Source organism: Trachurus trachurus (assembly GCF_905171665.1).
Source record: "Trachurus trachurus genome assembly, chromosome: 12".
NCBI lineage: Eukaryota > Metazoa > Chordata > Actinopteri > Carangiformes > Carangidae > Trachurus > Trachurus trachurus.
In genome coordinates, this window is record NC_139908.1 from 4,343,962 (window position 1) to 4,371,219 (window position 27,258).

The window sequence follows — 27,258 nt, forward strand, 5'->3', positions numbered from 1 at the left end:
AGCCGGCGGGTCAGCTCGGTCAGCAGCGCTCGGAACGGCCACAGCTCCTCCAGCTCCTGGTACACACACACACACACACACACACACACACACACACACACACACACACACACACACACACACACACACACACACACACACACACACACACACACACACACACACACACACACACACACACACACACACACACACACACACACACACACACACACACACACACACACCTGTCAGTCACAGACGCAGAGTGGGCGGGGCCTGTCTGTTTTTCTAACTTTAACCCTCTTGTTTTCCTTCCATCTGTTTTACTGCTCCTTCTTTCCTCCTTTCCTTCTGTCCCTCCATCCTTCCATCCTCCCACCCTCCTTCCCCTCTCTCTCTCCTTTCCTCCCTTCCTTCCTTCCTCCTCTCTCTCGCTCCTTTCCTCCCTTCCTTCGGTCCCAGCATCCTTCCTTCCTTCCTCCCGCCTTTCCTCTCTCCCTCCTCTCTCTCTCTCGCCTTTCCTCCCTTTCTTCCTCCCTCCTCTCTCTCCCTTCCTTCCTCCCTCCTTCCCCTCTCTCTCTCCTTTCCTCCCTTTCTTTCTCCATCCTTCCTGTCCCTCCTTCCTTCCTCCCTCCTCTCTCTCCTTTCCTTCCTTCCTTCGGCGTGGCCTGTGTGGCAGTGGGCGTGGCCTGTCTGTGGGAGTGGGCGGGGTCTGTGTGGGAGTGGGCGGGGTCTGTGTGGGAGTGGGCGTGGCCTGTGTGGGGAAGGGGGCGTGGCCTGTGGGGGGGGGGGGGGGTGGCCTGCTGTCTGTGAGGGGGCGTGGCCTGTCTGTGAGGGGGGCGGGGCCTGTGTGAGAGTGGGCGGGGCCTGTGTGGGAGTGGGCGTGGCCTGTGTGGGAGTGGGCGGGGCCTGTGTGTGTGAGGGGGCGTGGCCTGTTACCTGGGTGAAGTGCAGCACGCAGGAGCAGAATGCGGAGGAGGAGCTGAGCAGCGTCTGGACGAAGCCTCGGCTCAGCTGGAAGCGACTCGACACCAACCACAGGTCGGTTTCCTTCAGCAGAGAGAACAGGACCAGCGCCAGGTACATCCTGCCCACCACCGCCGCGTCCGCGCTCTGACCGCCGCCATCGCCACGGAGACACAGAGGGTTAATATACCAACCTAACACATCTAATCCAGCCAATAAAACTGGTCACAACTGGAACAGAATGAAAGGTGCCACAAGGCCAATAAACGATCTGTTGGAGCTATTTATTTATTTATTTAATGTTAGTATTTAGTGCTGTTTAGTTTATTATTTCATGTAGTGAGTATATCTGAATCAATTTATTTGATTTCATTAACACTTTACAATAGGGGTCCCTTAATTAACGTTACTGTATTATGTTTTATTTCTTTTAACATGTCCAAAATAAACTGTAACTAACTAACTAACTAAATAGTACATTATTAAGCATTAATATATAAAGTAATGTGTAGTAATAATAATTGTATTATTCAACTTTTATTATCGCTTAATAATTTATTAACTAACTTTGAGTAGTAAACATTAATTAACTGCTTACTAATAGGCTACATTAATTAATGTGTTTCCTAATCCTAAGTAATATAATAATGATTGTTAATATATCTGTAAACAGTTAATTAATGCTTTATAATGTAATGTACTAACTAATGTTAATTAAGGGGCCCTTATTGTAAAGTGTTACCCATTATAATTAGATTTCTTATTACCGTATTTGTTTAGTTTAGGTGTTCTCTTATTTATTATTTGTGTTTTGGTTAAAGCAGATATCAGCTTCACGGCCGTTTCGGCTAATGCTGCGTTCAAGGCAGGCTTTTGAAACCGTAAGTTACAGCTTCAAGTCACAACTACGACTTGGTAGCGTTCCAGGTAACCCGTAGCTCGTGTTTTTACCATCCTGTTGTCTGTGAAAGTTCCCTATAACGGCCACTCGTAACTTCCGACCCGTGAACTCGTACCAGATCGAACTGGTATGACTTCACAGGAAGGAAAAACACAAAGTACGAGTTTCTTTGAACGCACCATGAGTTAGCAGCCCCCGCCCTTGTCAGGCATCAATTGGTCCTCGTGCTACGTCACCACATTCACGCGCATCCCTTGGCTGCACACACAGCCCTTCATGCCGTTCTCTCTCCTCATTGGATAACACTTGTATCCCACAAGGAAAATTTTCTCCTCGGGTTACAGCAGAGCAGAGTGACGGAGAGACTCGTGTTTAGGCTGAAATACTTCATGTAAGTGATTGCTGACGGAAAATAGGACTATTTAGGACTTATATTAACAAAAACATTCCACTGATATCTGCTTTAATTCACCTGAGATTATATAGGTAGGCTGTCGGTAAGGGACCAGCATGCACCTGGGTGGGCTAATGGGTTTTACCACAGGGTTTTTCTTTGTTCTTTGTTCGCTGCTTTTCTGGTTAAATGAAACAGGGTTTTTTTTGTTGAAACTGGACATTTGATTGGACATTTATGTTTTTCTTCCTCTCCGTCTACACCACAACCCACGGTGCAGCAGCGGCAGTGGCCCTTTGATTTTTATGATTTAAAGTTTGTCAAAACAAACCAAATGGCTACTACACTATTTAAATATAAAAACAGAGAGAAACTCCTAGAATGAGCCGTGGGTGGAGTCACATGACTCTGGAGTGTTGTGGAAACTAAAAAAAGTCAACATTTTGGGCACAAATAAGTTGCGTTGGCCAGCGCTTGACTCATGTCCTGTCAGGTGTCTTTGTAAAGTTCTCTAAAATTGTCATTTTCTCTGTATCAGCAACAAATCATAAAAGTACAACTGACAATAACACCAAACGACCAAAGTTTGATCCCTTTCTATATTCTGAAGGTTTTTACAGAGGGGTTTGTTGATATATCATTCACAGCCTGATTTATACAACATTTACAGAGTGATAAAAAAAGATATCCAAAACCCTCCTCTGTAAAAACTTCTGACTCTTAATATGTCAACAAAATAAAACAAGAATTTTGAAAGTAGCTTCATCCATTGTTCAGATTTCTGTTCTGGAAATATATGCAAATTAGCGCACATTTAATTAGATATTGCATCATTTAAACATAAAAAGTGTCACAGTGATATCTGTTAGTTGAAAACAGAGAAAAACTCCAAGGCACTTTCTTCTCTTTAAATCAATAAAATAACTTTATTTATCTGGCATCGTCACAATTATTAAAAATAACTCTAACGTAAAGGGTCTTTTTTCTTTTTGACTCCCTGTTGAAGTCTTGATGAGTTATTTTTAATGTCATTGTGACGATGCCTGATAAATAAAGGCATTTTATTGATTTAAAGTAATACTAAAGAACTTTTATTTTTGGTTGAAGGTCGTCTTTTGTCCTGAAGGAAGACTCCATTTCCCATGAGCACCAGCGCGTAGCGACGTAAACATCCTAATCTCTCGTGCAGCTGGATTAGAAATTAACAGAAGACGAGTCCAAACTACGTTTCTGTGTCCAGCGGCTGTTTGAGGGATGAGATAATATCTAACTCTGGCTAAAACACAATATCATATGACGATGTTGACAATAAGAAATGTTTAACTTTGTTTCAGCACCGTATGTAGTGTTGGTTTAAAGACAGTTTCTCTCTGTTTTTACATCTCCTACATCTCTCTCCTCTAATTGAGAGACAAATGCAGGAAGCTCTTCCTTGTTTGTTCAGTTTTTTAAACGATTTAAATAGTTCGTTCGTCACATAAAAGTGAGAAAACCAACCGTCCAAAGGACGAAACTGTCACATTATTGAGTTTCCTGGTTGACAGTTTGTAAGTAGCTGGAGGTAAAGCTATGGAGGACGTCAGAGTAAATCTGCTGCTAGGATTTTCTCTCTAAATCAAATTTGTTTCTTGGTACACAGTTGTGGGACGATAAATTAATAATTAGCATTAATCCTGTCAGAATAAACATGTTAATCACCACAACTGATTAACAACAAAATAAAAACCGTAAGAATAATGTTGGTAAATGATCAAAACACCTTTTACTACTGTAACGAATACGGGAATGACTAAATAAAGAGGTGAATTAGACTTCTAATTTTACACTCTTCCTCACATCAGGACACATACACACAAACTGACTTTTTTAGGTTTTAAAAAATCCTTATAGGGGCGCAGAGACCTCAACCCCCCCCCCACCAAATGTTTAACCTAAAGTTAAAGAGCTCATCATCATCATCATCATCATCATCATTGTTGTGTCCTCTCACGTTTTTCACCGTCTGTCCTGCAGCTTTCCTGGCCACGAAGCTTTCAGCCACGCCGACGGCCGCAGACATCTTCTGTTCAGCCACCGACAGCAGAGTGAACTGGAGACACAGAGACACAAAGAGACACAGCGTCACACAGAGAGACAGAGATGAATCTGTCCCTCCAATGTCTTCATGCAAAGGTTGAAGACTTTTTGGTAAGAGATCACCACTTTTCTCTGTCAGCACATTGAAAGAAACTTTGTTCTGGATAATAAAATGTATTGTTCTGTTTCTTTTCAGTCTCATCGCCCCAATTACATCAGTTTGTCTCTTAGAGAGTCACTAGACGACAGGTCAGCAACCTTCATAAATGCTCTGCACTAACGTTAGGGCAAGATAATATTTTTGTTCTTTTATTGTTGCTTTATCTCTTTTCTTTTCTTGTCATGTTTCGTTTTAAAATGTTCCTTCTTTTATTGTGAAGCACTTTGAGCTACAATAATTGTATGAAATCTGTTATATACTATTAATATAATTATCTTAAAGCAGAAGTAAGCGATATATTTGTGTTAATATAAGTCTTAAATAGTTATATCTTCCGACAGCAATCACTTACATAGAGTGTTTGGACCGAAACACGGGTCTGTCAGTCACTCTGCTCTGCTGTAAGCCGAGGAGAAAACTTCTTGTATACTTCCTTGTATCCTACAACCTTTATCCAATAAGGAGAGAGAACGGCATGAAGGGCTGTGTGTGCAGCCAAGGGATGCACGTGAATGTGGTGACGTAGGGACGAGGACCAATAGATCCATGTCGAGGGCGGTGACTGCTAACTCCATCGGCTGACAAGAAGTTAGCCAAAACGACCGGATCGCTGACTTCTGCTTTAATGATTATGAATAAGCTCATATTCATAACCAAAAATTCACTAAATCCAACTCATGTTTTTGGCACTTTGAAAAGGAAATCACACAACACATTAACGCGATCAGTCTGGAGATCTGAAAACAAGAAAGACGTAAAGACTCTGGAGTTACGTTCTTTGTTTCAATGCTTTTGAAATGACTTTGCTTGTGTTTTAATACTTTTAATATATTTATTTTCTTCTCCTGCATATTTCCTGTACCTGTCTGAAGTAAACCATCCAGTCCGGTTTGACCTGAGCCACCAGGTCGTAGGGCGTCACCAGGTAGACCAGGTGCAGGTAGCTGTTGAGCATCAGAGCCTCCAGGCCGCGGGACAGGTCTCTGTAGAGGACGTCGCTGTAGGACAAGTCCACCGAGCCTGAGGGACACAGGACAGCTGGTTGGTGCATTTTACAGAGGTTCCCTGAACGCCTCACAGGTTAAAGGGATAGGATAGTCATAGCAGTAGGTTTGTTACCTTTAATTGTCGGTGCAAGCTATTTTTAGAACGGCGGAGCAGAGCCGTGAGCTGCTCAGAGCTACGCTACGGAGGCTCATTATGGGATTTCTTGGTTTCCCTCATCAAACTCATCAAATACACAATCCAACAACTCCACAACGCTCTGGTGGACAAGTTGTGACCTGCACATTCACCACGCTATGAGATAATAACACAACGTTACCAGACAGAGTTGTTTTAGAGGGAAATACAGAGACTGTTGATGAAAAACTGTCCCTGAAGGCAACGCGCATCAGCGGTTTTGCATGAATTTCCCTCTAAAACAACTTTTTTCACAGGCTTTGAACCCTGCGCCTTATACAACGATGCGGCTAATTTATAGATTTTTACTGGCCAACGGCCTCCTGGGGGCGCTCTAGCAGGAAGCGCAAGTGAGACAGACATGTGGGGAAAGATTATGACCGAAGAAGACACTAGTTTTGAGTTTGGGTGCAGTGTTTTATTGTCTAACCAGGCATGTTACTGTCGTGTTGCTGCCATTCAGGCACAGTTTGAAAAAAAAAGCAAGAGGAACTAAGCAGGATTTCTCCCGTGGCTATGCTACATGTTTACCTTAATTAAAAAGCTCCGGAGTAGTTGCGATAGTTAACTACATGACTTGTGACTTGTTACGAGTGAGAACGGAGGCTCTCTGTCTTCACCTGGCGTCTCACGGCTGAAAACCAACCTTGTAACATCACTACAGCTGCTGCCCCGGTCTCCCAGCTCTCGTCTCTGCACCCCGCGACACAAACGCGCTCCGTAACAAGTAATGTTTTGTTCATGACGGTTAAGACCACACAAACACACCCGCCGTAACATCGTATGTTATGTAACGTTATCCACCGCTCCGTATTGATTTTTCGCCGGCTTCGTTGTCAACAAATGCACATGGCTGAGAGCAGCGTAACTGAAACAGCTGAAAAGCGAGCAGACATAGTTCCACATCTTCCGTGTACTGTCTTTCTGTGTAAACATCTCATGTTACAACATGAAAAACCTGCGGCTTATATTGAAGTGCGCCTTATATATGTACAAAATCTATTTTCTTTTAAAATTTAGCTGGTGCGGCTTTTATTCAGGTGCGCTTAATAGTCCGGAATTTACGGTACTTCCTTGTATCCTACAACCTTTATCCAATAAGGAGAGAGAACGGCATGCAGGGCTGTGTGTGCAGCCAAGGGATGCACGTGAATGTGGTGACGTAGGGACGAGGACCAATAGATCCATGTCGAGGGCGGGGGCTGCTAACTCCATCGGCTGACAAGAAGTTAGCCAAAACGACCGGATCGCTGACTTCTGCTTTAATGGTTATGAATAAGCTCATATTCATAACCATTAATTCACTAAATCCAACTTCATGTTTTTGCCGCTTTGAAAAGGAAATCACACAACACATCAACACAATCAGTCTGGAGATCTGAAAACAAGAAAGACGTAAAGACTCTGGAGTTACGTTCTTTGTTTCAATGTTTTTGAAATGACTTTGTTTGTGTTTTAATACTTTTAATATATTTATTTTCTTCTCCTGCATATTTCCTGTACCTGTCTGAAGTAAACCATCCAATCCGGTTTGACCTGAGCCACCAGGTCGTAGGGCGTCACCAGGTAGACCAGGTGCAGGTAGCTGTTGAGCATCAGAGCCTCCAGGCCGCGGGACAGGTCTCTGTAGAGGACGTCGCTGTAGGACAAGTCCACCGAGCCTGGGGGACACAGGACAGCTGGTTGGTTCATTTTACAGAGGTTCCCCTGAACGCCCCACATTAAATAGTTTAGGATAGGGTAGTTCAACATTTTGGCAAATTGGCCCATTGCCATAATCCCTATAGTCATAGCAGTAGGTTTGTTACGTTTAATTGTCGGTGCAAGCTATTTTTAGAACGGCGGAGCAGAGCCGTGAGCTGCTCAGAGCTACGCTACGGAGGCTCATTATGGGATTTCTTGGTTTCCCTCATCAAACTCATCAAATACACAATCCAACAACTCCACAACGCTCTGGTGGACAAGTTGTGACCTGCACATTCACCACGCTATGAGATAATAACACAACGTTACCACACAGAGTTGTTTTAGAGGGAAATTCATGCAAAACAGCTGATGCACGTTGCCTTCAGGGACAGTTTTTCATCAAGCAGTCTCTGTATTTACCTCGAAAACGGCTCTGTTTCGTAACGTTGTGTTATTATCTCATAGCGTGGTGAATGTGCAGGTCACAACTTGTCCACCAGAGCGTTGTGGAGTTGTTGGATTGTGTATTTGATTAGTTTGATGAGGGAAACCAAAGAAATCCCATGAGCCTCCGTAGCGTAGCTCTGAGCAGCTCACGGCTCTGCTCCGCCGTTCTAAAAATAGCTTGCACCGACAATTAAAGGTAACGAACCTACTGCTATGACTATAGGGATTATGGCAATGGGCCAATTTGCCAAAAATGTTGAACTATCCCTTTAAACTCTCAGTAGGAGCTACAGTGACATCATCACCGTCACCTTTGTACGTGGCACGTCCGAGCTTGGTGACCTCCAGGCTTTGAGGGCCCTCCGTCGTCACGGTAACCAGCTCCTTCTCCTTCAGCCGGTCCACACACTGCGCCACCGCGTCGCTCAGGCAACGGTCCACACACAGCTCGGCCTGCTGCACCCACAGCAGCGTCCCCTTCAGGAACTCCCACAGCTGCTCCACCGACGTGCACATCTGACACACACACACACACACAGTTAGTATAGTTTTAAAATTAAAATTAAAATAGTTTTTTATTTTCATTTAGTGTCTCGGTTTGCTTTTTTATTTCAGTTTAGTTTTATTTAGTTCAACAAGTGATAAAGCAGTTTTTATTTAGTTTTTATTTCAGGTTTTAAGTTCTAAGCCTCTGTCAGATGAACTTCCACATTTGTGGGATTTGTCTAAAGCTGCAACTAACGATTATTTTCATTATAAATGAATCTGTCGATTATTAAAACGATTAATCGATTACTTGTTTGGTCAATAAAATGTTAAAAAAATGTTGTAAAATATCACTCAGTGTTTCTCAAACCACCAGCCGACGTCCTCAAATGTCTTGTTTTGTCCACAAACCAAAGAGAGACTCAGTTTATTGTCATAAAGGAGCAAAGAAACCAGAAATATTCACATTGAAGCAGCTGAAATCAGAGAATTCTGACTTTTTTCTATCAAAATAGTTGTCTAGTGTAGTTTAATAATCAATTATTGTTTGATTAATCGAGGAATTGTTGCAGCTTTTCCCTTTTAGTTGCATCCAATAATGTTCCCATCAGTCCTCCTCAGGTTCCATTCACTCTCATCTACCTGTGGGTCGTACTCCAAGTCGTCCCATATTGAGCTTTAGACATCTCTAAGGAAACTACAACTAAGCTGATGTTATCTGACTGAACTTTAGTTTCAGTTAGTTTTACATTGTTCTTTTTGTTTTTTTTTGCTTTTTTTTAAAAAGTATTTTGGGACTTTTTTTTGCTTTTATTTGACAGTCTAGTGGAGAGAGACAGGAAATGGGGACACAGGGACTCACGTTGAGGCCGATGAGAGACAGGATGAGGCTGAGGAGACCCTTCCCTCCATCCTGCAGCAGGTTGCTGTAACAGTTCTCCATCGGGGCGCAGACCAGAGTCTTCGCCTGGAAACACAGGTCATAGGTCAGAGGTCAGAGGTCAGAGCTGCAGCATCATAACACAGAACCTTTGTTTTCTGTTCTCCTTTAAAACTGTTTTTGCGGCAGTGAAAGAGATTTTACAGCGTTGGATTGATCAGTGTCATCATGCAAAAGTTTGGGCACAATATCTGAAGCAATATCAGTGTTTTACTTTCTTTTTTTTCCTTTTCTTTACAGTGTTAAGGCCCTTTCACACCGGGGACGTATTTTTCATGCAAATAATTTATTATTTATTTACACACTTTGATAGTTTCCAAAGGGGGGGCTACTAGCTACTAACGATGCAGGGGGCCCAGACCTTTGCTGAGGGACCTTTTCATTTTGTGTCTGTTTGAAATGTAGGAAAGAAAAAGAAAAAAAATACATACAGTACAGGCCAAAAGTTTGGACACACCTTCTCATTCAATGTGTTTCCTTTATTCTCACTGAAGGCACCAAAACTATGAATGAACACATGTGGAATTAACAAAAAAGTGTGAAATAACTGAAAACATGTATTTCCTTCTTTGTCTTCTCTTTCTTCTTCCTCTCCTTCCTCCTCCTCCTCTATCTCTGCCTCCACCAATTCTAGTTTCTTCAAAGTAGCCACCCTTTGCTCTGATTACTGCTTTGCACACTCTTGGCATTCTCTTGATGAGCTTCAAGAGGTGAACCTGACTAAAATGGTTTTCACTTCACAGGTTGACAGCCTTGTCAGGTTCATTAGTGGAATTTCAGTGAGAATCTACAATGTAAATAGTCATGAAAATAAAGGAAATGCATTGAGGGTGTCCAAACTTTTGGCCTGTACTGTATATTGTTTAAAAGGTAAAGGGAATTTTTATGTCAATATCTATAGAACAAGATCAGTTCCTCTGATCAAGCCTTCATCAGTTTGTTCTCTAAGTGATTCATTAAGTCAAAGACTGAGATAAAGAGAAAGCTGAAACTTTAAGGTGGTTTATGTTAAGGAAGCCTTAACTCTTTCGCGACCATTGACGAGTAAACTCGTCAAAACCGTTTTTTTACAGATTAAGATAATAGACACTCTCAGGTACCCTGTGTGTGAATATGGTAGTCCTCTGATATGTAAAACTGTTTTAAACTAAAATCAAAACATAATGTTTTTTATAAACTGTGTGATCTTGGTTTAATTTGAGTAATCGTTCTCCTTGAATGCTGCTCTGGGGACAGCGTGCAGCGCTGTGCGGCTGTCGGCTACAGTGTTGCAACTTTCTCGCTGAATCTGGCGACTTTCCAAACCCTCTTTTGACAAAAGCGACCGACGACAAATGTGGCGACTTTCTCCGGTGCTGTTACAAACGTTTCTGGTTTGGAGACTCGGATCTGAAAGCCCATTATCTCTGCTGTTTTCACGGTGCAGCAGAGCGGGCACTGAGCAGCGGGGGCTGAGCAGCGGGGGCTGTGACCGGCCGCCCCCGCCCCAGAGCACTCATCGCCGGCCAGTCACACAGCAGTGTCCCGGAGCTGCTGCGCTGCAGCCAGAGACCCACACCGCTGCACCGCTGCTCTCCACGCTGCCACACCCCCCAGATTTGCCTACAAATATATTTATTTAGCCGTATAAATGATTTGGGAGACGCCACACTGCAGAGTACCGGTAAAATGAGCCGATTGCCACTTGACACAAAAGTGCGTTTTTCTCTGAAACTAGAGCGGGAGCTCCGTTTTAGGAGAAACCCAGCTCTCTTCTTCTACTTCTTACTCACGAACAAAACGGCGGAAAAACTCGCCGTTTTTTCGTGGAGCACGTTGTAAAGTCACTCTTCAACCGAGTGAAGACCGTTTGTTTCTAGGTGACGTACAGAGTTCGGTTCGACGTGAGATAAAAGGTAAACAAATAGCCAAAAACATGTGGTCCTGAGCGGATGTGCTGAGGAATTAGTGTGGTCACTGATGAGGTGTTCGATACCTGGAAGATTATAAATAAAAACCACTGCTGGGTTAAAACACTGACATTATCCCACTAAAACTGATTTATAAACTTTAAAATATTCCTCTTGTGTTGTTCAGGAATAAATACAATATGAACATGTTTTCTTTGCATTATTATTATTCAAGGTCTGAAAATACTTAATATTTTTTTGTGATTTTGACCCGTTGTCATTTTCTGCCAATAAATGCTTTACATGATAATGTTTTTATTTCAATTTTAGGAGAAATGTTGTCAGTAGTTTACAGAATAAAACAAACACCTATAAATAGTAAAACCAGAGAAACTCATCATTTTGAAGTGGTCTCCATTTTTCCGAGGTATCAGGTTTGTGTGTATATTTATGTTTTTTTCTCTGTTCAATTCTTTTTTTTAAATGTATATTTTGATCATGGGGGGGTTATTATTGTCATATATCTAGAGATGCAACAATTGATTACTTTTATTATCAATTAATCTGTTGATTATTTAAATGATTAATCGATTAGTTGTTTGGTCAATAAAATGTTAAGAAACGTTGAAAAACGTCTATCAGTGTTTCTCAAACCACCAGACGTCGTCCTCAAACGTCTTGTTTTGTCCACAAAGCAAAGAGAGACTCAGTTTATTGTCATAAAGGAACAAAGAAACCAGAAATATTCACATTGAAGAAGCTGAAACCAGAGAATTTTGACTTTTTTTTGTTAAAAAAACGACTCAAACTGATTATTAGATTATTAAAATAGTTGACGATTAATTTAATAATTGATTATTGTTCGATTAATTTATTCATTGTTGCAGCTCTACATACTATATCTGTGTAAAATACAGAGTTGTTCCTATGGAGGATGAATAAAAATGTATTGATTCTGATCCATTTAATGATCAGAAATCCAGTCGAATCTGAACTTGAGCTCTCTACTTCCTGTGAATCTGATCCTGAGTCAGTGATTCAGTTAGTGAGTGAGAGCGCGTGACGTTCGTGTGACCGGGAGAGAATCGGTTCATTGAGACGCTGAGGACACCTGGAGTACAGCCCCTCGTCCCCCGGCGTCTCCCCCTGCAGGACAAAGGCCTCCACTGTGCTGCTGGACGACACCAGGGAGGGGGACGAGACCCTGGACGTCCTCCGGCCCAGGTTCATGGTCACCAGGGTGACGGCGCCCGGTCGGTAGCTGCACAGACACAGACAGAGACAGAGACGGATAGAGACAAAAAAACAGAATCAAAGAGACAGAGACAAAAAGACAGAGAGTCAGAGACAAAGAGCCTGAGGGACTCACTTTAACATCTTAACTTGCACCATTATTTATACCTGATTGTATTAAATTCTATTGTAATCTACTTCATATGTAATTATTTGTTACATTGAAATATGTAATATTGTATATTGATATTTCTAATATTGAAATGTCTAATATTGTATATATGTGTATATGTTGAAATGTTTCATATTGTATATTTGTTATATGGAAAGTTAAAGAGTTAAAGAGACAGAGAGACAGAGACTCCTTTGAGTCTCTGTCTCTGTCTCTCTGTCTCTTAAAAGACAGAGTAAAAGAGACAGAGTCAAAGAGACATATACCCCTTTCCTACTGGCCAAAAAACCTGTGTAAACCCGCTAACAATCGGCTTTTGGTGGCAGTGGGAAAGGCGCACCGAGCGGGTCGACGCGGGTCAAACAACTCGGCAAGCGACGCGGGTTAAAATCGCCTTTAATCGGCTCGGCTCTGCTCGGCTTGCAGTGGGAACGCCAGACCCGCGTCAACCCGCTAATTTACGTGATGACGTTGAGCGTTACGTGACGCCACGTCATCGCGCCGGTCGCGTCTCATATCACGTACCAAAACAAAGCTCTGCTCCGCTCTGCTCTCATCCCAGACTGGGATCAAAAGATCAAACAACACTGACCAAAAACGATTGAAAAAAAGAAAAGAAGCAACAGTCTGTTTAACTGACCGCGGACATCATACGGCCGAGGCAGACTCGCTGTCCTGTCAGCCAGCCAGAGAGTCTGCCTCGGCCGACGGACCTCACACTCACACTGGCGGGCGGCTGTGTTTCTCGCATCACGGATGAGAGCGGGGCAACTGGTTTATGCTCTGTCTGGTCCCCCAGCGAGGGGCCAAATGTCGATTGTTAGCGGGTCGACCCGCGTTTAAAAAACCTGCGTCGACCCGCTAATTTTAGTGGGAAAACAACTAAAGACTCGCCACACTGTAGGAGCTCCCAAATATACAAAAATGTATTAGAGGACTATAAAAAGGACAACGTTTCGAGCAGTGCGCTCTTCGTCAGGTCAAAGCTCCTACAGTGTGGCGAGTCCTTTCTTCTCTTTGATATTCATCTCCCTGGACTCAGCACCTGGTATGCACTTCTGGATGTGCGCAAGCCTTTTTTTTTTGTTCATCAAAACAGCTAAAGAGACAGAGTCAAAGAGACAAAGAGTCAGAGAGACAGACAGGAGGACAGGACGTGGTGTACAACATCAGCACCTGTTGTTGTTGCTGCAGTGCAGATAAACTCTGACTCGTTTGCTGCTGCTGCGTTCACTGTCCCTGGAAACTTTCAGCACCTCGGGTCCAACCAGACGCTTGTAGAGGACGGACAGCCAGAAGTCCTAAACACACACACACACAACCATCACTGTCTGAGCCTGTGTGTGTGTGTGTGTCTGTCAGTGTGTGTGTGTGTGTCACAGGCAGAGGGTTCAGGTCGTCGTCCACCAGGTGATAGAAACCAGAACCAACCAGCACCTGACGCATCACCACGTCCAGACGCAGCCGAGCCGCCAGACCCAGTTTATCCAGCCACCTGCACACACACACACACACACACACACACACACACACACACACACACACACACACACACACACACACGCACAGAGTATAAGTGGTCAGGGTGTGTCATGGGACCAGGGGCTGATGGGTAATGGTTTAACCAGATCACGTTAATTAGATCTTCACCTCGTTCTCACAGTGAAACTAAAAACCTCCTCCGGTCGCCCTGGTGATACGACCACTCATCATGAAAATAAAACTAGAATAAAAATAAAAACTAAACTAAAATGAATGAGTGAATGAATCAGTCAGATGAGTCGGTCCGTCACCACTTCCTGTTTCCAGTGTCGTGTGAATTTAAAAACAGGAAGTGTGAACGTGTTTGATCATCATCAATAAAACCCTCCGACCTTTGACCCCACATGACCTCAGCTCTGAGCATTTTAAAAACACACCGGCGACAACAGCAGCCACTGATCTGAGCTGAGACTGTTGTTGTTCTTTCATGTCAGTTAAAGGAATAGTTCACCAAAAAATGAAATTCATTAGTCAGTCATTATTGATTCACCCTCATGCTGGTGAATACTCCGGAGAAGTTTTTTATTCCTCAAAGTGCATCTGGAGACTTGGGAGGCCGTTTCCTAGTCCAATGAAAACTTTATATGAGAGTCAATAGGGCCCAACACAGAAAAGGCCATAAAACTACAGAAAAACCATTTAATATTCCTCCACACTGCTCGTCCACTGCAACCCAAGTGTCCTGAAGGGAGATAGTCCAGAGTTTACTGAAAACAACCTCATTTAGGACATTGTTACATCCTAACCCTCTCTTGTATTGAATTTGCCTGGGGCGCGTGAACGCGTTCACGTGATAACATGAGAGCAGACGAGCAGTGTGGAGGAATATTAAATGGTTTTTGTGCAGTTTTATGGACGTTTTTGTGTTGGGCGCTATTGACTCTCATATAAAGTTTTGGATGGACTAGGAACCCCCCTAAAAAAAGGGTTTCCTTGGAGTTTTTCCTCAGTCGATGTGAGGGTCTAAGGACAGAGGATGTTGTTATGATGTTATGATGCCATGTAAAGCCCTTTGAGACAAACTGTTTGTAAAAACGGGCTATCAGATAAAATTGCCTTGCCTTGCCTTGCCCTCCCGGGTCTCCAGATGCACTTTGAGGAATAAAAAACTACTCCGGAGTATTCATCAGCATGAATTAGAACTATTCCTTTAAATGATGCTGAAAACCACACTGTGGTCTGTAATCGAGGTGCAGACAAGTGAGTTTGACCAAGTCTTGGTTCTGGTCTGGTCTGGTCCGGTCTGGTCTTGGTTGTGGACTCTGGTGGACTCACATGAACCCGGCGGCGAACGTGTCCGACAGACCTGGAGCTCCTCCTCCGTACGCGGAGCTGGTCTCACCGAGCCAGACCGCCTTCCCCGGGGAGACCTGGTCCACCTTCTGGACCGGGACACACACACAGAGAGATACACACCTCAACATCTGGACACACACACACACACACACACCTCAACATCTGGACACACACACACACACCTCAACATCTGGACACAGTGGTGTAGTCTATGTGATACTCAGGTACACTCAGTACACCCACTTTAAATGCATAAATACTTCACCCAGTACAACTAAACTATCTAACTAAAGTAAATGTCAGTGTTTCTCAAAGTGGGGGGGTCGACAGGGTTCAAGGGGGTCCACAACTTTATCTTGAAATTTTACCACTTTTTCCTAGAATTTTTTTAAAAAACTTTTTTAGGCTAATTATTGTTTTTTTTCTTTGATTTTGAAATTTTACCACTTTTCCTAGAATTTCTTTGTGAAATTTTACTAGTTTCTTCTAAAAATTTTTAGAAATTTTACCACTTTTTCTGAGAAATTTTACCAGATTTTTCTAAAAGGAAAAAATTGCACAATTTTACCACTTTTTTCAAAAAAAAAAAAAAAAAATGAAACTTGTTTGTTTTGTTTTTTGTGTGAGAATTTTTACCACTTTTTTCTAGAAATGTTTCAACTTTTTTGGAGGAATTATACCACTTTTTTTCCCAGAAATTTCTCTATAATCTTTAAAAAACGTACGTCTAATTCAAACGCACATTGATTGATTGTGTATTTCTGGTGTTTGCTTCAATGGGGGTCCGTGGTCTAATTTGTGTCAATTTAGTTAGTTATAGTTATACCCACTACAAAACATTAGACTACACCACTGACACACACACACACACAGAAGCAGGTGTGTGTGTGTGTGTGTGTGTGTGTGGTTACCTCCAGGACTTCGTTGGTCTTCAGGATCAGCGTGTCCAGAACCTCCGGGTCCAGGAAGTCCTCCAGAGACGTGTCCCTGCCGTTCACATAGTAACTATGGAGACGAGACGGAGGAGAGGGGGAGAGGGGGCGGGGCTTAGGGGTCACTCACGACCTCAGGTCAACACACACACACACACACACACACACACACACACACACACACACACACACACACACACACACACACACACACACAGGTGAACTCACTGGTGCCAGGTGACGGCGTCGACGGCCTCAGCTCCGGTCTGAAGGAACCTGCAGGAGACAGAGAATCTACTGTGTCTCTACACATACACATACTGACATCTTTACTGTGTTTCTACTGCGTGTCTTGTGTCTCTACTGTCTCTACTCTTTCTCTTCTGTGTCTCTACTGTGTCTCTACTGTGTCTCCATTATGTCTCTACTGTCTCTAATGTGTCTCTACTAGACTTGTAGCTCTCGAGAACACTTCTTTGTGGTCTTGGTCTTGTCACGGCCTCGACAGTCTTTGGTCTCGGTCTTGTTTCGGTCTCGGGTCTCTCGGTCTCGCAATGTCTCGGACTGGCGGAGCGGTCTCGAAGGGATTTAATATTCAGGCAGGCACGCTGTTTTTCTTTTTAAATCAATATTTATACGCCAATTTCAAGTGGTATCAATCACACACATTTTGTGACACAGATGTGTTAGTGCTAGCCATGTGATCATGCATCATGTGATCAGTGACCACAACAACTCCTCCATCCACCAAGCACAGTCAGAGACCCGCCACCCCACCAATAAAATAGAGGTAGCCTAGTATAAATCCTCACTGGCTGTACACTGAGGGAAAAAAACTTCTGGCAGTGAATGAGTTAGTCATCTACAAATGAAGTACAATTTAAATCAGTAACATATTTCCCATTTATTAGACTTTCTTTGAGGTGCAGCGTGGTGTTGGAGGTTTGTTATTTTGTTAGATGACTTTGGGACTAGTTAATTGAATAGTCATGTCAGTCCTTAACAGCACTCAAGAGTCAATCTAATCCTCTATTAGTGTAGAAATACTGGTCATGCAATTGCAACATATTTGATCTCAGCCAGTTGATGAAAACATTTATAGTGAGTTCACACACAAGACATGTAATGCACTGTCTCTGTATTGTTGTGCCTGTAGTTGAAATAATACAATCTCATACACTTAGCAGCTGAACCCAGTATGGTGCTACAACTCAAGCAAAATAGCAAAACTATTTTATTTTTTTTGTTTTTGTTTTGGTCTCGGTCTCGGTCTCGGTCTCGAGCTGAACTAGTCTTGGTCTTGGTAGTGTCTGGTCTCAGATTAGGCAGTCTTGACTACAAGTCTAGTCTCTACTGTGTCTCAATTGTCTCTCAACTGTGTCTCAACTGTGTCTATTGTGTCTCTCTCTCAGGTTGGACACTTGTAGTTAATGAAGTTCTCAGTGGCGAAAGTACCATTAATGCAAGTAATGCCGTTGCATTAGGGCCCGTGGCCAAAAAAGGCCCGCGGTGAACGGTAAAAAAATAAAATAAAATAATAATAATAATAAAACATAAAAAAAAAAAAGAAGTATCAATTGGTGGTATAGGCTACTGTATTAAATCATCTTGGCTTTTACATCATACTGTAATTCATTAACGTTATTCTGGATTATGAACATGCGCGCGGGCATACGGTGACAGGACAGTTCTCCTGTTGTCGGCAGAGCGGCGGCGCAGCGCCGTCCTGACCATCTCTCCCTGTCTCTTTCTCTCTGTGTCTCTCACGAGCAGTGACACGTTCAGCACCGAGACAGCGGACAGCGCTGTCACTCACTCAGGGCCCCGGTCCAGATGGAAACGGCTTTTTTGAATCTGGATAAATAGGCTACTTTATCAGATCGGCATCGCGTCCAGGCGGACGGCGTTTTCGGGGGGGGGGGGGTTAAAACGGTATTTTTGTATTTCTGTCCCAGAGTGGGAAAATCTGAAAACGCCGCCCCAGTCTGGACGCCCAAAACGGATTTTTTTTTCTGAAACGATGTCATGCCCCCCATCACTCTACCTGTAACCTTCTTTTTACAGTCTATACCTGTAACCTGAGACACACACACACACACACACACACACACACACACACCGCTGCAGCAGCGACACAGTCTATGAACGTAACAACAACAAAGGCCGACTACCGTCGGGTCGCTCAGACTGCGGCTGAATCGCGCTGTTTAATCATCACTGATGGTCATATTTACTCTGACACGACTCCCTGTCAACATTTAATCCATGTCTGAGTTTGAATACAGCGGGGTACTTCTTCTTCTATTGAATTACAGCGGGGACTTCCCGTCTTCTTCTCTGTCTTTAGTGTTTATGTGTGGCAGCGCTACAGCGCCACACAAACTCCACACAGGAGTAGCCTATACCACAGTCTAACACAGTTTTTTTTTGCATTAGGGCCCGTAGCAGACAACTTTCGCCACTGGAAGTTATGTGTCACTTGTCTCAGTGATTCTACTTCAGTTTCTACTTGACTCTTATGGTCCAAGCAGCTCCACAGGTTTGTGTGTGTGTGACCTCTGACCCCTGACCCCCCCTGTCCCCTCACCCCTCCAGGATGTCCACGCGGTGGTCTCTGGGTTGTCCCACGTCGGGTCCAAACAGCCCGGCGCCGCGGTACAGCTGCGACTGTGACATCATCTCTCTGAGACGAGCGAAGTCCCGACCGAGCTGGACGCCGTCCACGCGCACGCCGGCCTTCTTCTCAAAGCTGTTGGGCTCTGACCACACACACACACACACACACACACACACACACACACACACACACACACACACACACACACACACACACACACACACACACACACATATGAGTCAGCCGCCCGTCACCTAGCAACAGAAACATCAAACAACTTCCTGTGTGGCATTTTTATGAGACGACGGACGCCTCAGGACGGAAGTGAAACAACAACACACAGAATCTGTCACGTTACAAGAGTTTATGAAGCAGAGGAAGCAGAAGAAAGAAGAAACGGGTTTATTATTATATTATTATTAACAGGAGATTTAAACTGATTCTGTCACTTTGACCCAGTTTGGTTCTTGTTCGTCATGTGAGTCACTGATTAACATTAAAACCAGTTAATCAATGACTCAATTAGTGCTGACAGATTCATTATTGTTGTTCTGAGAACAATCGCGTGGTTTCATTTTCAATCTGATGAACTGAAGAGACGTCGACTTCTGTTTCTGAGACGCTGAACTGAACTAACCAATAAAACCAGAGCTGCAGGTATTGATCATTGATCATCTTTATGTATCTTTAAGTATCTTTATGTAAATGTGATGCTGTTATGTGTTGGGGCGTTCTGTATCTACTCTGTCCGTCTTCACCAGAGATCACAGATCAGCTGGAGGAGGAAAACTCAGCTGTTCTCTCCACCGCGACGTGCGCCTGGCGGTTTGTTTATTTTTTTTCCATATCAAGCTCCGGTAGCACAGCAGGACGCTGTGCAGCTTCTGCTCACCTGACTGTGTGCAGCTTCTGCTCACCTGACTCTGTGCAGCTACAGCAGCGTTGTGACCTCAACCATGGTTGGTGAGAGCAGAAATGTTGTTGTAGTAGTGGTGCGTCGCGTGGCGTAGTGGTTAGAGCCATTTACTGCGTGTCATTCCCCCTCTCTCTGCCTTCCCGTTTCCTGTCTACTGTACTATCCATAAAGGCATAAATGCCCCAAAAAAAGAAAAAAAATGTTGTTGTAGTGAAAATGGGCGGGCTCGTGAATTTTTTGACATTAAAAAAAAAAAAAAAAAAAAAAAAAAGTGAATTTTTTTGAGACCAGTCCAAACGAGCGATAAATCGCAATTCTCGCGTATCTCGCGTTTGGTCGCGCGTCAAAGCTCGAGCGAAAAAAAAGCGTTCCTCGTGTTTGGCGGGAAGCCCCTTGCGGGTCTTCCCGCCAAACACGATGAAAAGGACGAAGACGCGAAGGTCCCGTCGCCATAAAAGAATCGGGTGTAGCGTCGCAAAAAAAAAAAAAGTCGCGTTTACCGCGTCTCGCGCCTAATCGCGTCTCGCGCCTAATCGCGTCTTTGCGTCACGGCCTTTTACACCGCGGACGTAACGAATAAACGGTGACGGTGTGAACGAACAACATAGAACAGGACCAGACGTGGCGTTGTTTCCTCTTTTCACCGACAGCTCCACTCTCCCTCACTTACACTAACTACTGTTACTGTTGAGGCCAGAGAATTGTGGGATTTGTAGTTTTTGACCAATCGCAGGTTGTGCTCTTTCTTTTTTGTGATTCTCCCGGTTCACACATGTATTTTTTTTTAGGGGCAAATGCGAGTGAAATGTTCGCCCATGGTGGGCATAAGAAAATGTAAGACCTGTCTAAAATTATTTAAGACTTGAACACAATAATTCAACAAATTTAAGACATTTTAAGACCTAACATTTAGATTTTCACATTTTAGACCTTTTAAGACCCCGCGGATACCCTGTTATTTCATATAAAAGTTTAAGTGCATACATATTTGATGATACTGTGTATTATATATTATATATTTAGGACCATCTTAGAATTTTCTAATAAATTTAATACTTTTTAAGGCCTTAATTTTAGATACATGAATTTAAGACTTTTTAAGGATCCGCGGATACCCTGAGAAGTTGTGCGCTCGCAGCAGGACAGATAATCAGATGGATAATCGGTAAAGTTAATAATTTCACTTAAAGCAGAAGTGAGTGATATATTTGTGTTAATATAAGTCTTAAATAGTTGTATCTTCCGACAGCAATCACTTACATAGAGTGTTTGGACCGAAACACGGGTCTGTCAGTCACTCTGCTCTGCTCTGAGCCGAAGAGAAAACATTTATCGTATCCTACAGTTTTTATCCAATGAGGAGAGAGGACGGCATGCAGGGCTGTGTGTGCAGCCAAGGAACGCCGTGAATGTGGTGACGTAGGGATGAGGACTGTTATGGTGCGTTCAAGGAAACTCGTATTTTTCCGACCTGTGAACTCGTACCAGTTCGATCTGGTACGAGTTCACCGGTCGGAAGTTACGAGTGGCCGTTATAGTGACTTTCACCGGTAAAACAGGTCGGAAAAACACGAGTGGGTTGCCTGGAACGCTACAAAGTCGTAAGTTGTGACTTGAAGCTGTAATTTACGATTTCAAAAGCCTGCCTGGAACGCAGCATTAGCGAAAACGACCGGACCACTTACTTCTGCTTTAATGTGGCCATGAATAAATTAATTTCGATGTTTCGCCTGTTTTTAAACGTAAATCTTGAATAGGTCTCTGCTGTTTTCACATTTAAAAAGGTCTTTGTTGTCTTTGTACAGAGACAATATGAGATTTGCTTGTAGGCAGCCACAGCACTTAAAAAACCCACTGTAACCTATTTTCATAGGCACACCAGCCTCGCTTTCAATAAAACACACACTCGCATTCCATAATTGCGATCAGTGAAATATATGAAAACAATAAAATACAATTTAAAAATGAGAGAAAAAAAATCCAAATTCTTCGACATATTTAAACTTAAAAAAAAGAAAGAAAAAGTAACGCAATAGTTACTTTCCCTGGTAACTAGTTACTATTATAGTGAAGTAGTGGAGTTACTAACTCAGTTACTTTTTGGGAGAAGTAATTAGTAACTATAACTAATTACTTTTTTAAAGTAACGTTCCCAACACTGCTCTCTGTACTCTGTCTCTTCTGTCTTTACTGTCTCTACTCTGTCTCTTCTATGTCTCTACTATGTTTCTTCTGTGTCTCTACTGTCTCTACTCTGTCTCTTCTATGTTTCTACTGTCTCTACTATGTCACCACTCTGTCTCTTCTGTCTCTACTCTGTCTCCTCTGTGTCTCTACTCACTCTTTTGTGTCTCTACACTGTCTATTGTGTCTAAACTGTCTCTACTGGCTCTTCTGTCTCTTTCAACTATCTATACTGTCTGTAGTGTCCTTTCTCTTCCTCCAACCATAAAAAGAAAGTCACTTACACGGTGGCTGATAACACGATGTTGACGCGTGCATATCGGTGCAATTAAAACCATTCCAAACCAAGGTTTCAATGTTAACTCAAAAGCTGATTTATTTCCACAAAATAACTTAACTACAGTACTGTCACGCCATGTCACGGTAAAGAAAACGTGTGCTCCATCAACCACACCTGTGGCTTGTTCGTCTCAATCAAATAACCCCTCGTGACCCGTAGTGCTTGACATCACTTCCTGTATGAGCGGAAGTAACAACCAAAAATCTACCAAAATAAACACCAAATAAAAGGGCAAAATGGCTCTTACACTGTCTCTATTATGTCTCTTCTGTCTCTACTGTGTCATTACTCTCTCTACTCTGTCTTTACTGTCTCTACTATGTCTCTTCTATGGCTCTATTGTCTCTACTATGTCTCCACTCTGTCCCTTCTGTCTCTACTCTGTCTCCTCTGTGTCTCTACAGTCTCTATTATGTCTCTTCTGTTTCTCTACAAATTTCTTTATAGAAAAAAAGAATCACAACAAATCCAGACAAGGTAGAAAAACAAAACAATAAATGTAAGAAATGTAAGTTTGATGTAGTAGTATCCTAACTGTCAATTTAATGTTTGTACGTTTACATCCTTGTTTTGTTTTGAACCCTTTTCTTGTTTGTTTTTGTCGGTGGCGTCACATTGTATGTGATTAAATTTGTATGTAAATGTCTGTTTCATTAAAAACGTATCAATAAACTGACTATTTGTTCATAAAACATGAGGAAGTTGTTCTCAGACTCTGTATTAACTTTGACTCTTCTGACCAGTGATGTCAGAGCAGTGTGTGTGTGTGTGTGTGTGTGTTTTGCCTCCGTACCGTTGCCTAGCTCCCAGTGCATCCTGTATCCTCTGGACTCGGCGTACTGCAGCAGCGTCCGGGCGTTGGAGCCGTTCCACACGTTGGCCGACGTCCGCAGCAGCGCGTTGAGGCCGAAGATCAGCTGCAGCCCCGAGCAGTTGGCGAAGTCGTGCAGCAGGTCCACCGTGGTCTCTGGGGGAGAAATGGAGAGGCTGCTGTTACCGCGGCAACAGAGGAGGAGGAGGAGGAGGAGGAGGAGGAAACAGACTCGTACCTGTGAACTTGACCCTCCTGTATTTCCTCTGCAGCTCCTCCTTCAGCAGCGCCTCCTGCTGCTGAGTCCACGCCTCCGTCAGACGCCGCTCCAGCCAATGGGGAAGCAGCAGCTGGTCGCAGGTGGGCGGAGCCAAAGGGGCTGGCGGAAGAGGGAAGGAAAGGGGGCGGGGCCTTTTAGTCACAACTAGAGCACTGGAAAAGAGAGTAACGACACCACCATTGACTCCCGTGTTAAGGGTTTTGCGCCCCGAGTGGCAGGATATGGGTATTGCAAAAGCGCCCAGAAAACTCATTCACTCCAATGTATGTGTGTTGCCCACTTGCTTGTAAATTAATGAAAACGGCCATGTTTTTGTTTTTAGGTGTCTTGGTCATATCAAATTATACTTATAATTTGTTTATTACAAAATGTAGATTGAAACATTAAAGCAGAAGTAAGCGATCCGGTGGTTTTGTCTAACTTCTTGTCAGCCGATGGAGTTAGCAGTCCCCGTCCTCGTCCCTACGTCACCACATTCACGCGCATCCCTTGGCTGCACACACAGAGAGGACCACCCCTTTATGCCGTTCTCTCTCCTCATTGGATAAAGGTTGTAGGATACAAGGAACGTTTTCTCCTCGGCTTACAGCAGAGCAGAGTGACTGACAGACCCATGTTTCAGTCCAAACACTCTATGTAAGTGATTGCTGTCGGAAGATATAACTATTTAAGACTTATATTAACACAAATATTCCGCTTACTTCTGCTTTAATGTTTTTTTAAAAATGTATATCTAGGTTGCTCCTTTGTCGTGTATATTCGTTGTCTAGATATTGCAGGATATATTCTATCATATATTTTCCTCTTTGTATTCTATTTTATTTTCCTTAACTAATTATCTTCCTCTGGAGCGGCCTGGCCGAATAATTTCCTTCAGGATGAAAAAAGTTCTATCTATCTATCTATCTATCTATCTATCTATCTATCTATCTATCTATCTATCTATCTATCTATCTATCTAGTCACAACACCTGAGCTCAGAGTTTTTATCCATGAACATGAGTCAAATATATAAAAGTTGTGTTTGGAGGAGCTTGTTTTTTAAAAATCTGATCACACAATAACAATAACCTTTCAATATTATTGATCGTGCCGATCGATGGGCTGCTGGTTACCTGAGTGAAGACCTGAGCTGCGTCTCTGAGGGCTGAACACCATGAAGTCCTGTCTGGTTCCTCCAAACCGGACGAAACCTGGAGCCAGAGCTCGAGCCATCGCCCTCAACTTAGGAGACCTGGAGACCACAAAACCATGACGACGACGATGAGTTAAAGAACAAACTAAAAAAGTGGGATTTATCCACATTAGGCTATTATTATTATTAATATGAGATGACGACCTTTGTTTCGTTTTTTAAAGACAACGACTTTCACTCTGAATGTTTTCATTCTGACTGGACATGTGACTTTAAATGTGACTTCATTTCCACATTAAGGGAGAATCAAATCACTGTGACGTTAAATTTAGATTTTTAAAATTCAATAAAGTGGAAAAACATCACAGTTCTTGTTTTTTCTTTCTAACCTTTGTTTCACTTCACATCTGACTCATTAAACATGAAACTATGACAGAAGATATAAATAAGATTTATCAAGATCAATAATCTATGAGTTCAGTTATGAAAAAGGAGATAAAACAGTTTAGTTTTTTTTTTTTTTTTTGTCATTTGAACGCATCGCTTCTGATCCAGCTGATGAAAACAAACACCAATCCACAGACTGATCGATACATGAATGAACAGAGCTCCACTGGTTGTTGATCGATCTGTGTCATCATCATCATCATGCAGGGCTGCTGTATCTGCTGTTGTTGTTGTCTATGCCTGTTTTGCACAACATTTCAGTTTGTTTCTTGTTTCTGTGTCTCTTCTGTCTCTCGTCTCTGTCTCCAATGTTCCACTACTGTCTTTAGGCTACTCTGTCTCTGTTGTGTCTCTACACTGTATATTGTGCGTCAGCTGTCTCTACTGTGTCTATTACATTGACAATAAAGTCTTTCCATCTATCTATCCATCCATCCCGGAGTGGAGCCCCGGGGATGAGTCGGACCTGTGGCCGGATTTAGACAGTCAAGAAGAAGGAAAAGCTGCTTCATTAACACACACACACACACACACACACACACACACACACACACACACACCGACCCCAGCAGGTACATGAACTTCTCCTCCGTGGCCAGACTCGCATCGATGGTGACGGACAGAAAGCGCGGATCCACCCGGTGCGTCACGGAGGACAGGTCCACGGTCACGGTCACGGCCACGGTCCCGTTATAGTCCAGTGGTTCTGGTGGTCCTGTTCCTCCTCCGGTCCCGGTCCGGGTCCGAATCCCGTGGGTCCGGACCGACACGAGCCAGACCAGAAGAAGCAGCTGCAGCGGCGCGAGGTGAACCATGTCTGACTGCTGCTGCTCCAGCTGCACGTGAGCAACTTCCTGTAACGTTACTAGGTCTGTTTACCGTCGGGCACGCGCTTCTCCTTTTGGGATCACACAGGAGCGGCATCACATGCACACGCATACACACACAAAGAGACACACACACACACACACAAAGAGAGAGAGAGAGACACACACACACACACACACACACAATGGAGCGGAATGTTTCTGTTTTTGTAACTTTAACCCTCTTGTTGTCAGACTGACCCGATCTGTTTTACTGGTTCTTCTTTCCTCTCTCTCCTTTCCTCCCTTCCTTCTGTCCCCCCCCCCCCCCTTCTTCCCCTCTCTCTCTCCTTTCCTTCCTCCCTCCTTCCCCTCTCTCTCTCCTTTCCTCCCTTCCTTCTGTCCCCCCCCCCCTTCTTCCCCTCTCTCTCTCCTTTCCTCCCTTCCTTCTGTCCTTCCTCCTTCCCCTCTCTATCTCCCTTCCTTCTGTCTCTCCATCCCTCCTTCCTTCCTCCCTCTTATCTCTCTCCTTTAATCCCTTTCTTCCTCCACCCTTCCTTTCTCTCTTCTTTCTGTCCCTCCATCCTTCCTTCCCCTCTCTCTCTCCTTTCCTCCCTTCCTTCTGTTCCTCCACCCCTTGGTCCCTCCTCTCTCTCCCTTCCTTCTGTCCCTCCATCCTTCCTTCCTCCCTCCTTCCCTTCTCTCTCTCCTTTCCTCCCTTCCTTTCCTCCACCCCTTCTTTCTTCCTCCCTCCTCCCTCTCCCTTCCTTCTGTCCCTCCATCCCTCCTCTCTCTCTCCTTGCATCCCTTTCTTCCCCCATCCTTCCTTCCTCTCTTCTCACCTTTCCCCACTCCTTCCTTTCTCCCTTCCTTCTTTCCACCACCTCTTTTCCCTTCCTTCCTTGACCCAATCTGTTCCCTTCCTCCTTCTTTCTTTCCTCCCCCCCTCCCTTCTTTCCCTCCATCCTTCCTTGACCAAGGAGGACAACAGGAGGGTTAAAGCGAGACACAACATTGTTTTTTCATGCACTGATCAGTTTTGAGATTTTGTTTCCTTAACATGTTGAGGCCTTGTCCACACCAGCCCGGGTATTTAAAGAAATGGTAGAAAATCCACATTAAGGTTTTTATTTTACTTCTTTTAGTCACTGTCGTCTGTAAATTTCTCCTAAATTCACCACAAGTTAGTCTGGTGTCATTGTGAAGTTCTCTAAAATTGTCATTTCCTTTGTACCAGCAACAAATCCTAAAAGTAGGATTGACAATAACAATCTATGGAATTTTGTTTTCAGAAAGAGTTTTTCAGACTCAGACTCTGAGCTAGAAATCTCCACTTCAGCAGCTCTTACAGACACCAAACCTTCCACTTTGATCCCTTTCTATATTCTGAAGGTTTTTACAGAGGAGATTGTTGATATATCATTCACAGCCTGATTTA

General features: G+C 43.5%; 1 protein-coding gene across 3 annotated transcripts; it reads right to left on the reverse strand.

The window, feature by feature from the left end:
* Positions 1–956: 956 nt before the first annotated feature.
* On the reverse strand, positions 957–25,879 carry LOC310994738 (heparanase-like). Of its 3 annotated transcripts, XM_083983542.1 has the most exons (12): positions 25,579–25,878; positions 24,548–24,666; positions 23,391–23,531; positions 23,135–23,308; positions 18,872–19,043; positions 16,513–16,560; positions 16,264–16,357; positions 15,332–15,438; positions 13,895–14,009; positions 13,691–13,815; positions 4,234–4,332; positions 957–1,095 (listed from the first exon to the last, which is right to left on the reverse strand). In XM_083983542.1, the coding sequence occupies exons 1-11, from the start codon at positions 25,827–25,829 to the stop codon at positions 4,239–4,241; spliced, it is 1,440 nt and encodes a 479-aa protein (XP_083839668.1). In that variant the 5' UTR covers positions 25,830–25,878; the 3' UTR covers positions 957–1,095; positions 4,234–4,238. The 3 variants fall into 3 exon arrangements, 1 of the variants encoding a protein (XP_083839668.1); XR_014595797.1 differs by lacking the exons at positions 957–1,095; positions 13,895–14,009 and having other exon boundaries at positions 25,579–25,879; XR_014595798.1 differs by lacking the exons at positions 957–1,095; positions 4,234–4,332; positions 13,895–14,009 and adding an exon at positions 12,237–12,370 and having other exon boundaries at positions 25,579–25,879.
* Between the last annotated feature and the right edge of the window lie 1,379 nt (positions 25,880–27,258).